Source organism: Papaver somniferum, chromosome 1, assembly GCF_003573695.1.
Source record: "Papaver somniferum cultivar HN1 chromosome 1, ASM357369v1, whole genome shotgun sequence".
Lineage (NCBI taxonomy): Eukaryota > Viridiplantae > Streptophyta > Magnoliopsida > Ranunculales > Papaveraceae > Papaver > Papaver somniferum.
The window spans coordinates 106,276,525-106,288,912 of NC_039358.1; the positions used below are offsets into that span (position 1 = coordinate 106,276,525).

The 12,388-nt window shown below is 36.4% G+C and overlaps 1 protein-coding gene across 1 annotated transcript; it reads left to right on the forward strand.

Moving 5' to 3' along the window:
• The first annotated feature begins 7,415 nt into the window (after nt 1–7,415).
• LOC113295877 (protein transport protein Sec61 subunit alpha-like) lies at nt 7,416–11,085 on the forward strand. Its single transcript, XM_026544210.1, has 7 exons — nt 7,416–7,710; nt 8,399–8,768; nt 8,948–9,175; nt 9,262–9,616; nt 9,733–9,860; nt 9,960–10,095; nt 10,507–11,085. The coding sequence occupies exons 2-7, from the start codon at nt 8,425–8,427 to the stop codon at nt 10,744–10,746; spliced, it is 1,431 nt and encodes a 476-aa protein (XP_026399995.1). The 5' UTR covers nt 7,416–7,710; nt 8,399–8,424; the 3' UTR covers nt 10,747–11,085.
• The last annotated feature ends 1,303 nt before the right edge of the window (nt 11,086–12,388 follow it).

Sequence of the window (12,388 nt, forward strand, 5' to 3'; positions counted from 1 at the left end):
ACCGACAATATTTGCAGTAAAATTTTCTGAAATCTACACATTTAATGGGGATCACAAAATGGAGAAAATAAATAGAGGTGTCATACCAAAATTGAATCGCACATCAATGTTAAAAAGAGTAAGATCTCAAGATATGATCTCAGATCATAAACTCCAATTAATGGTGTTGGAGATGTTAAGGTCTTACATATAAAGATTTTTCCACTCACGGGTTGAAGCCTTGAAGGAAAGAGAAGTGCACCCACCTGGCAGCGGGAGAACCAAATGCTCCAGGCATAAACAAACCATCACCAAATGCTGGAAAATAACGAATTGAGCAACCAAAAGATTGCGCTGATGTTAGAAGTAATTTGAACTCGTGTTCATTGTTCGACTAAATCAAAGGAAAACATCCTGAGACCTTGAAAACAAAAACGCAAACACTATTTAGACATTTATAGTATATGAGACAATTTAAGACGAACACAAACCCTAGAAGCCAAGCATAAACCCTAGAAAAAAAAAAGAAAAAAACAATAAAGATGATTTTTATTGTTACATTACATTTTAGTATTGGCGTTCATATCATCAGCAAGGCAGCAACTGCAAAATAAAATACAAATCAAAGAAGAACAATGAAGAATCTTAGGAATGCCCGAAAAGTGATTTAAGTTAAACAAAAACCCTAGAAGAAAATAAAAGATGATTTTTATTCTTACGTTATATTAGTATTGCGCTCCTGTCACCAGGAAGGCAGCAACTACAAAATAAAATACAAACGAAAGAAGAACAAATTAAGAAGAAGGAATGTCCAAGAAAAAATATTAAATATCTTTTTACATTGCTTTGCAATAGAATTAAATTTCCACATATATTTTCTTGCAATATTTTTGTCCAAAAATATCGAGCATAACTCGCAGTGTAGGAATAAAGATAGAATTTATTCTTATTTTATTTTTGTATGGGATAAATAATATTAAGCAAAAAATATTAAAACTCATTTATAGTTAGAGAGTACACTTATTTTATTTTTTCACAGAATAAACAATATTATGAAGAAAAAAATATTCGCACTTTTATTGGATGCTTTACAATGAAAGACCAACTCTAAGAATCCTTTTTTTTTTCTGGGAATAATATCGTTTAATATCTTAGAATTAATGTAATTTTTGCGATTTGAGATTGTCAACATATTCAGCATCTTTTATGTCTAAGGAAAAAAAAAATTGGTATCTTTTTTATGTCTAAGAAAAATCATTAACAGAAAATCATCAAACAAAAAAACAGGTTTTAGGATTTTATACCTTGCATGAGTTTATTATTATAGACACGAAGCTTTCAAATGAAAGATATCACATGAAATCTGGATGCCGCAACTATTCGTCACAAAATCAAATCTTCAAAATAACGGAGACCAATATCCGCGAAATCTGACTATCGCAGTTGTTGACCATAAACTGTTGTTCGCAAACATATGCAAAACAAAAAATATATTAAAAGGATAATTTTAAAAATATCTCCTTGTTTAGTGTATAGGTCACTTAATAGTGGTATAAAATCTAAAAGTAAATAGGTCACTTAATAGTGGGACGGAGGGAGTATAATTTAGGCAAGATATATTAGTACATATTCTTGATTACCTATTCTTTGACGGGAAGCACTTCATATGCTTTGCATTAATTTGAGTTAGCAATCTATTTCATATCAATATAGTGTGTGTATTTTTTGCGTCTCTAATATCATATATCAATACAACTATATTGTTAGTGTGATTATCATATAACTGCATGGAGTTGGAGCCTGGGAGACCATTTGAATTTGCCTTAGCGAAAGTATATGATTTCATAATAAAGATATATCAGTGTATTTCCTTGATGACAATTTTTGACGGGAAGCAGTTCATATGCTTTGCACTATTTAGAGTTACCAATCTAATTATATATTAATATTATGTCTTTTTGTTGCCTTTAATGTCAGGTATACAACTATACACAGAGAGTGATTTTTCTTTTAACTATAAAAAGTTAGATCATGGACTTAGCAAAAAACTACAAGAAGTTGGAGTTTGGAAGAGCAATTGAGTTTGTCACTTAATTCTTAACGCAAGTATATGATTTATGAAGAAAGATACATCAGTGTGTTTCCTTGATTACATCTTCTTTGACGAGAAGCATTTTATATGTTTTGCACTATTTAGAGTTTGTTATCTATTTTATATTAATACCGCGTTTTTTTTTAGTGTATTTAATATGAGATATCGATACAACTATATAGTGAGTATGATTTTTAGTACATATCAGTAAATATCCTTGATTATGTCCTTTTTGACGGGAAACACCTCATTTGTTTTGCACTATTTAGAGTTTACAATCCATTTTACTGATATATCAAACGATATATCAGTACATTTTCTTGATTACGTACTCTTTGACGGGAAGCACTTCATATGCTTTGCACTATTTAGAGTTTGCAATCTATTTTATATTAATAACGTTTTTATTTTTGAAAAGACGAATGCTCTAAAAAAAAAACTACCAATTGTACTGATGTTGGCAATGTCATGAACTACTTACTAATTTCAAATGTTGGTATAATTTTTCACAAGTATTTTATTTATCTCCAATACTTTAAACAATACGTAGTTGGTGAATTTGATTTCAACTTTTAATCTACCAAATGATAATCGGTGTTTTCATTATACAATGCAATTGTTAATTGGCATCATTTCTGGGACGGTTGTGGGACAAAACCCCGCCCCACCAAATGGGATCAAATATCATCGCGCTCGGTGCATAGCACAAATTAAATATTAGATTGGGTGAAAACACAACATTATTGAGAGCAACGATAATCATAATGGTAAATTGGGCGAAAGGGATCCAAGATGCCACCGTTGGTCGAAATAGATGGAGATGGCATTGAAGTATTTACTTATAAATAAGAATTACTGATAAACGAAGATATATGTTTTTAGTATGTAATATTTTGAATGAGCTTTGGTGATTTAGTATTTAGAGTTTAAACTGTTTTATTTTTGAGATTACTTAGATCTATTTATTTTTGTTTATTTGTAGAATTGATTATTGTTTTACTAGAAATTGGTTCTCAAAACCATGTGAGATATTTTAATTATAATAGTATCATACATTTGATTATTTGAAAGTTTTAAATGTTTATTGTCAATTTGTTGGATAGTAATTCTATAATAGCTTATTAGAAATTTTATTAGGACGGGTGCGGGGAGAAGCCCCGCCTCGGTGGACATGATCCAACGGTGTAAGAAATTCCACCAGTTCCTGTGCATAGCACGGGTTTCAAACTAGTCAAAAACTAAAATCTAATCACAAACAACAATTCAATTCTCTATTTTTTGGGGTTTCAAACAATATTTAAGCGACAAACAATTCAAGTGACTGAGTTAAATCCGTTCCTTTTAAGAGGGATTCATCAATGATTCAACTATGAAACTCTGAAATTTCTCAACAAATTTTTCTGAAACTGTTGATGGTGGATTTTAGTTCAGGGCTAAAATTGTAAAACCAAATTTATGCGCTGACATCCTGCAAAGGATAAAGCCACTGATAAGTGATGAATACTTCTCCACTTTACTAATTCACCTAAAATGGAGCATGTAGCAACAATCCCATATACCTTGTGAATTTATAACATTATTAATGTATGACCAGCCTTGTATTTCCTGTACTGCTCCACTCTTATCATTGGTGCGGCATGACGACTGAGTGTTGCTCTCAGCAGAGCAACACGAATCTCCAAGCATTAATAATGAAGCATGTACGAAATATCCGTACAGGCTATAACTCTCGGAGTGTTATACTAGCCCGATTGAGCATCTGGACTGTCCACATCAGTCTCAGAAACGATCACGACCATCCAACTTCACCAGCATGATTGGATGGCTCAGATCGAATCCATAACCCTCAAGCAGGTATTGAAGTATTCACCACCGGTCCAATGCGGACCCGCATGGTCGGCCTCCCCAAAAGGGTAGCATGGCTTGCCAATACGTCCAGCCAAAACAGCGTGGACGAGAAACTCTAAATTAGGGTTTGCAACACATTACATGTATCGCAAAGTAGTCTCAACCATCCATCTTCGCAGGCATAAATGGAGGGTGTAGATGTAGATTCAAAGCGCCCAGAGCATGTCAACACAATCACTGTAGGCCCGCCTACACACATGACTGATCGGTCAGGACTAACTATAGTTGATCGTTCCAGTTCGTGCGCACAAACAAGGCATGACGCACGACCGGTGAAACCCTAATTAGGGGTTTGAACATCACGAGCGTCCATTTTCTCATGTACGAACGAAAGAGTCCAAGAATAGACTAGGCAGGTCTGGTGCACATCAACATGATCACCGTGGGCCCATCTATCTCTACACTCGATCGGCCAAGGCATATCATGCCTGGTTGCTTCGATTCGCACGCGCAAACTAGGCGTGATCACACCTCTCAATTATAAACTAATCTCGACCACTCAACTTTTCCGGACAAATTGAGTGGCTTAGATCACGTTTCTATAGGACAATGAAATACAGGCGTGTACACCAGCCCGTCGTCTACACACCAGACTAATCGGCCAAGACCGACCAGGCTTGGTCGCCTCGAAACGCGCACCCAAAGTTGGCATGACGCGCGGCTTTTGCGGCACAAAATCTCTGTCACAAATCAATCCTAGACGCTCCTCTTTACCGGACAAATTGAGCGATCTAGAATAAACTTTCACGAGACAATGAGGTATGGACATGTACACCGGCATGTCGTCTACACGCATGCCAAATCGTCCTTGCCAAAATCGTGTCCCAAGCTTGGATTCGACCAAGCTGGAGGGTGATGCTTTCGCACCTCTTCATAAACCCTAATTCCACTAACGGTCGCAGATGAGTGTCTCAAAGATCATCTCGTCCGTTCAACTTCACCTGCTTGGTTATACAACCCTGGTCAGGAGTTAACTGGTCAATGAGGTGTCGTGGTGATTACCATCCGTCACTCTACCACACCAAGTGATCGGCCACGTCAGGACTTACCTGTACAGCCCCAAACGATCACTTGAAGATGGCTAGACATGCCTCTATTTTAAGACGCTTAATCGTGATTACTCCATTAAGCCTTAAAACAACGATGCTTCACTCATGCTAAATACATTCGATGCATTACATGCATAGGATTCACACGATATTTCATAAATATCGACTTCCTAAATAACATAGTTATTTAATCTAGCATTACATGCTACTTCCTGTGGGTCCCACGATCCACATACTCGAGACATCAATCATGTCACAAGCTGGGGGATACATACTGGGGTATTGGTCTGGCGGTTTACAGCGTGCAGCGCACAACGCGCCATCACAAGAACGTGTCAGGATGTCATGGACGGTTAGTGATGATGGGAGAAGTGGGAAAGACTGATCGTGTAACACTAACACACTCAACTCCACTACTTCATCGCTCCACTTTCTCCACTTCCCATGAGAGACGTGGGTTAGGCTCAATGACTTGTGTAAATAGGTTCTCCTCCCTATTTTCAGAAAAGACAAGACAACAGAAGCAGGTGTTGATACAACCATATCTTAACACCGGAACTGATAGCTTACATTCTGCAAGCCAGTTCAGATTTCTGATACAAGTCATACATAGCAACACCTTCACAATCTCAACACCTTCTTCGCTTCCCTCCCTAAGATCAACCCCATCTCCTTCACTTTGTGACCGAAGCAAGTCTGGAACGACCATTTCTTGGTTTAGGCCATAATTGTACAGATTGATTTCTCGAATCACAAGCACTCCCGTGCAGTGCATTTGTTTAGGGTTTAGATTCATTCCTCATCCACACACCCCAAATTACCAAACTCGGCAGGAATAGTTTTCACCCATAAACAAAAACTCAACCAGAATCGATCGATATAAGCATTAACATATATCGATTGTTGTTGATGTTCTCCAGAATCGGTAGATATGGTACACATACATAAACTGATTATGGGTTGATGTGATGAACATTAACCACAATCGGTATACATTAATGCATATATCAACCTGTTCATTAACCATGTTTGAATTTTTACACAAACCTAGAAATTTTTATACTTATATTATAGAGCATAAAAATACGAGTTGAACACGAAAAGAATATGGTCATTTCAACATCAGACGAAGAAATTATGAGCAAAACAGTCGAAGAAATGCCCAGATTTACAATCGGTTGATAAGGGCATTTATGTAAACCGTTTCTGGAAGAAAAAAATTCACAGAAAAATTCTTGAATTTAGTCACTTACAATCGGTTATTATGGGACTATATTAATCGAATGTGGACAATCTATAAACGGTTTCGAGCCTGATTATCCCAAAAATACAATCAAAAATAACAAAAGCAACTTGAGAGCGAATTCTGACCGATATAAACCATGATTACTAAAGGGGGTGACCGGAATTAACAGGGGTACTGTTTCATATGAGACAAAGAGTTATATGCAATCCCGACCGTCGGATCACTCAAATGGCACCCCTGCTAAACCTGTGTTGGAAAATTGACACTAAAACAAGGTGAAGAAAATAATGTTGTCTCTGGGTTCAAGGCTCTAATAATAGATTCTTTTCGACAATTATTCGACCCTTCCAAATTAGATTGACGAGTACAAATAGGTCAATGAATATTGCCGTCAGGATACTTGAATCCCTACAACAATGTTGGATTCAAAGCTTGTACAACCTTGACCCAACCAAGAACACACAGGTTTTGATTATGATGATGCTTGTTAGAGAGAAAACATAGAGAGTTTTTGATGTGTTTTGAATGGAAAACAAGGACGCTATTTGTAGAGAGTTTAACATCTGTTGAAGGTGACTCTTCATCTCCAACATGCATCTTTTCAGAAAGAATAGACATCTCTTCCAACAATGGTGTCTGTTGGGAAAACGAAATTTTCTGTTCGGTTTTCTAACTGTCATAGAAACCCTAAAACAAAAAATTTCTACGAACTCTGCTGTAGCGCCTACAAATTAAGGGTTCGTTGAAAATATCCAACAACCAGGTATCCCATTTAGCAATCATGAAATAAACAGACTGTAATTAAGAAGTAGTGTTCCTATTCTCCCTGGTAGGAACGTCAGAGTTTTGAAATCCGCTAGAGCGATATGATGGGTCTTAAGGGGTTTAATAACCAAGCCCAACATACTCGGTCAAACAATTTCAGCCCCCCAAAATTCCATTATGATAGAGAAACACGGTGACAAGGTGACCAAATTAGTCCGACGTGGCGTGTTATAAGTGGTCGGAGTGAGTCATGGAAAAATCATAGCTGTCAATAGCACTGATCTTATCTAATGTTAGAAAGTCAGATAGTATATATGTAAACGTGGTGGTAGTGGTCAGTATGTTTCTAAATAATGCAAGGACGTGAAAATAAAATATTAATATTTCCAAATCACCCCTCTTCAACTACTTGTACCAACTCTTTCTCATTCTCCCTACCCTCCCTCTCTCTCTTAAACGTACCACACACACACACACAGAGGAAAAGAAACGTGATCGTAGAAACTACGACCTTTCTTTCTTTCTTCCTTTATTCAACGTCTTCGGATTGTCTTCACATTATATCGGTTCGTAATAAAACCCTATGTATTTCTTTCGTTTAGCTTATTCATTCATCATCTTTTCATTCGTCGAGTAAAGGGAAATCCTGCTTTCTTTTTCTGAGATACAAGGTTGAGCTTTTATTGCACGTATTCATTCCAAATTGATTGATGAATTAATGGATCTGATGCATAGTAGATCTATTGTATATATGTATTTTGATTTGGTTAACAGATCTGTTTGGTAAATTGGTTTCAATTTGTGTGGATTATCAATAGATTTGGTTTTTTTAATTGAATATTTTTATGGAATTTTTGTATGAATAATGTGAATTATAGATCTGGTGTGTAGACCTATAAAATGTATCCACCTCTTTTTTGTGTTTTTTAATTGAGTGAACATTGGATATGTTGGGAGGTTGTTACAACAGCTTAACAGATCTTTTGGCGTGTGTTACTTTTACGAATTTGTTTGTTCTTGATTTAACCGAAATGTCGTGTCAATTATTGAAGTTTTTTTTTTTTGATATCCTTTATCTATCTATTTATTTTTATAAACGTGTCTACTGAAATGAAAAGTTTCTTTGTAAATTTCTGTATTAGCTGAATTGATGTCTGGTTAGGGTTAAATATCTGAATCACCATCTCGTTGTCTGGTTTGACTACATAATATTGTATTAATTGCATGTCTTACTGGGCATCGTTCTTCAAATTACGGCGTGGAAAAGTCAAATCAACTTTAAATTGTTTAAATTCAGATGATTTTGAATATACTTAGTGAATGTTGTATTGAATATTCTTTGAAACTTGATGTCAACAGGTTGATTGACGTTGGTCTAACATAAAATGGGTGGGGGGTTTCGAGTTTTGCATCTAGTTCGGCCATTCTTGTCGTTTCTGCCAGAAGTTCAGAGTGCTGACCGGCGAGTTCCCTTCAGAGAGAAGGTCATATACACAGTGATCTCTCTTTTCATTTTCCTGGTCTGCAGTCAGCTCCCTCTTTATGGCATACACTCAACGACAGGTGCGGATCCGTTATATTGGATGCGTGTCATCCTTGCCTCAAACCGTGGTACTGTTATGGAGCTCGGAATTACTCCTATTGTGACATCTGGTCTAGTGATGCAGCTTCTAGCTGGGTCAAAGATCATCGAAGTTGACAACAGCGTCCGCGAGGATCGTGCTCTATTGTAAGTTTTCTAAGCTATGCCATTTCACATGTTTAATGGAATATATATGCCTATTCTAGTTGTGTTTAGATTCCTGATTAAATAGCAAAGCAGCAGTTCTTTATACGCATTGCTTGCTCTTTATCTCATTTTAGTTTGCTGTGTTATAACGTTTTCTATTCTATGCTTTCATCTCCCAGAAATGGTGCACAGAAGTTGCTTGGTATTCTTATAGCTGTTGGTGAAGCTGTTGCATATGTTCTTTCTGGAATGTATGGTAGTGTTGGCCAGCTTGGGGTTGGAAATGCAATTCTTATCATTATTCAACTATGTTTTGCTGGTATTATTATCATCTGCTTAGATGAACTTCTACAGAAAGGATATGGTCTTGGATCTGGAATTTCCCTGTTCATTGCAACTAATATCTGGTAACTTGCTGACCGTGTTTGCTCTGGTGTTTCTGCTTATACTTTTATTTGATCAAGGACGCTGAGATTTTTTGTTGTTATTGTAGTGAAAATATCATCTGGAAGGCATTTAGCCCCACTACTATTAACAGTGGACGCGGAGCCGAGTTTGAAGGTGCTGTCATCGCTTTGTTCCATCTGCTGATAACTCGGACAGACAAGATTCGTGCTCTGCGTGAAGCATTCTACCGGCAGAACCTTCCAAACGTCACAAATTTGTTGGCAACGGTCTTGATCTTTCTCATTGTTATCTACTTCCAAGGGTTTCGCGTTGTCCTTCCAGTTAGGTCAAAGAATGCTCGTGGACAACAGGGTTCATATCCTATTAAGCTGTTCTACACCTCTAACATGCCCATCATTCTGCAGTCTGCTCTTGTATCCAACCTTTACTTCATCTCCCAGGTTAGATAGAACACTACAGCGAAGTTTGATTTAGATACTTAATTCTTACTATTTAAAAATTAGCATACCACTTGATGCCTAACTCTTTCGCTAATCCTGTACTGTTTTCTATACAGTTGCTATACAGACGGTACAGCACAAACTTCCTTGTGAATTTGCTCGGAAAGTGGAAGGAATCTGAATATTCAGGTGGTCAGTTCATTCCTGTTGGTGGAATCGCTTACTACATTACTGCCCCATCAAGGTAGAAATTGCGTTCTTACTTTTCTTTTTTTCATTTGACACATCACATAGTTGCAGCTATTTATAACTAATCTCTATGGATATCATTTATAATTTGCAGTTTGGCAGATATGGCTGCCAACCCTTTCCATGCGCTGTTTTATCTTGTATTTATGCTGTCAGCTTGTGCTCTGTTCTCCAAGACTTGGATTGAAGTTTCTGGATCCTCTGCCAGAGACGTGGCTAAACAGCTTAAGGTATTCTTAAATATTGCGTTCTTTCTTCGTAATGTAATACTTGATTTCGTCTTTTGATTTGCACTGAATAGTGAAGACTCTGCACATCACTATATATGTTGTGTAAGATGTATGTAATTTATTGATAAAGGTTTGCACTGAAGACTTCTCTTACTTAGTAAAACAGTCAATGGAGAGATTTCTAGAATGTAGGTTGTTCTGTGGGTGCAAGTGTATGAGTGACCTTATCTTTAGCTTAATGTCTTTAGCTGTTGCTTTCCTTCCATGCATTGACATTTCAATTTCGATTCATCTGCATATATATGTTGTCTAGTTAATAATGGTAATAATTGGATGGCTTAGAAAGTGCTGCCCGTGCAACTCTTTTTTCACGTTTTTATCATCCCAATTGTTTTTTTATTTTTTTTGCAGGAGCAACAAATGGTGATGCCTGGACATAGGGAGTCCAATTTACAGAAGGAATTGAACCGATACATCCCAACAGCAGCAGCTTTTGGTGGTATGTGCATTGGAGCATTGACAGTGTTGGCTGATTTCATGGGTGCAATTGGTTCTGGAACTGGAATTCTTCTTGCAGTCACAATTATTTACCAATATTTTGAAACCTTTGAAAAAGAGAGAGCCAGTGAACTTGGGTTCTTCGGACTCTAAGCACTCAGAGTTTGTTCAGTTGGCTCTGAAGAACGGTTTTGGTGGGCGCCAATGGAGAGGCTCCTCCCCAGCAGTTTTGGCGAGAGCTCAGAGAAAGTATAGTAGAAAAAAGATCATCCCTACCTTTCTAACACCATGTCCCTGTGGGTAGAAAAAAGAAAGATCTGCCCACTTGATGGCCAAAGGATAATTCAACTTTAGTTTTTTATATTTTCTTTTTGTTTGTCCCCTCCGTTTTTTGTAGACAAAAAAAATCTTGGCTTACGAAAAAAAAATATCAAGAAAAAGAATTCCTCTATACTGTTTTCTTTGAGTAGAAAAGAAATTCTGTTTACTTAATTGCTGTTGCTCATATTTTGTTCAGGTTTCAGAGAGATGTGTAGTTTTTCTACTGTTATACTAATCAGAAGCTGAATAGTGAATAGGCTTAATTGAATTTGGACATCTATTTGGGAAATAACCTTAGCATGCCAGCCTAGGGATAACCTTACGGCCTGTTTGGTATGATTTTCCGCTGTTTTTTTTAAAACATATCCCGTTTCCCGTTTTAAATTTAAAAGAAGTGTTCGGTAGGAAAATTAAAAACATGGCATTTTCAGGGGCGATCCAAAAAGAATTAGGCGTGATTTTTTTATTCCCATCGGTTGGTAAAATAGATTGCTATCTACCGATTATGAAAATAGAGAAATTCAAAATTTCATTAGTTTTGAGAAAACTAGATTTGGGACGACTATCATAATCAGTAGATAATGAGCATCACTTATCTACCGATAATGAAAATACAAAAATTCAAAATTTTACTAGACTTGATTCTTTTTACATTTGGATCGACTATCACAATCGGTAGATGATGAACATAACTTATCTACTGATTATTAAAATAAAAAGATTCAAAATTTTATTAGCTTTGGAAAAATTACATTTGGGGTGACTATCACAATCGGTAGATAATGAACATCACTTATCTACCAATTATGAAAATAGAGAAATTCAAAATTCCATTAGTTTTGAGAAAACTAGATTTGGGGCTACTATCACAATCGGTGGAGAATGAAGATGCTTCTCTATTAGAACAGAAGAATATAATCGGTAGATAAAGTATTTTATTATCTATTGATTCTGGGGCGTTAATGGCGTTGAATGCATTTAGTCGTCTCTCTAATCGTTATTGAACCTTCAACATGATATTCTGCACGATGTTTCTCACCTTCTTCTTCATACCCATCCATATTTGTTATTGATTTTAAGAAAATAAATGTTTTCTCCCATTTTTTCTTCTTCTTCTCCAACTCTAAAACTCAAAAACTCAAAAAAATGAACCTAACACTAAACATAAATTCTATTTCTCCCGATTATAACTAAGGTACCGATTGTAGTATTAACTACCGATTGTGAAGGGCAAATTAGCCGTTACGAAAATTGAAATATAAGGGATGACTGCTTTTGAGTTTGGGTTACCAGTTTTTGTCTTATTAGTCGCCCCTAAATCCTTTTGAGTCGCCCCTAAAAATGTCAGGATTAAAAACTACTCTAAAACTACCCTATGTAATGCTTCTATAAATAGAAGACACGGGAAATCAAAAGAAGAAATCTACATCTCTTTTATCTTCGAGTCCTGCTGTGACAGCTACAATAAGGGCTC

Coding starts and splice junctions, on each gene's coding strand:
- LOC113295877 (XM_026544210.1), top strand. CDS start 8,425: ATGGGTGGGGGGTTTCGAGTTTTGCATCTAGTTCGGCCATTCTTGTCG. Junction 9,176..9,261: donor TTCATTGCAACTAATATCTG/GTAACTTGCTGA, acceptor TTGTTATTGTAG/TGAAAATATCATCTGGAAGG. Junction 9,861..9,959: donor TACATTACTGCCCCATCAAG/GTAGAAATTGCG, acceptor TATAATTTGCAG/TTTGGCAGATATGGCTGCCA.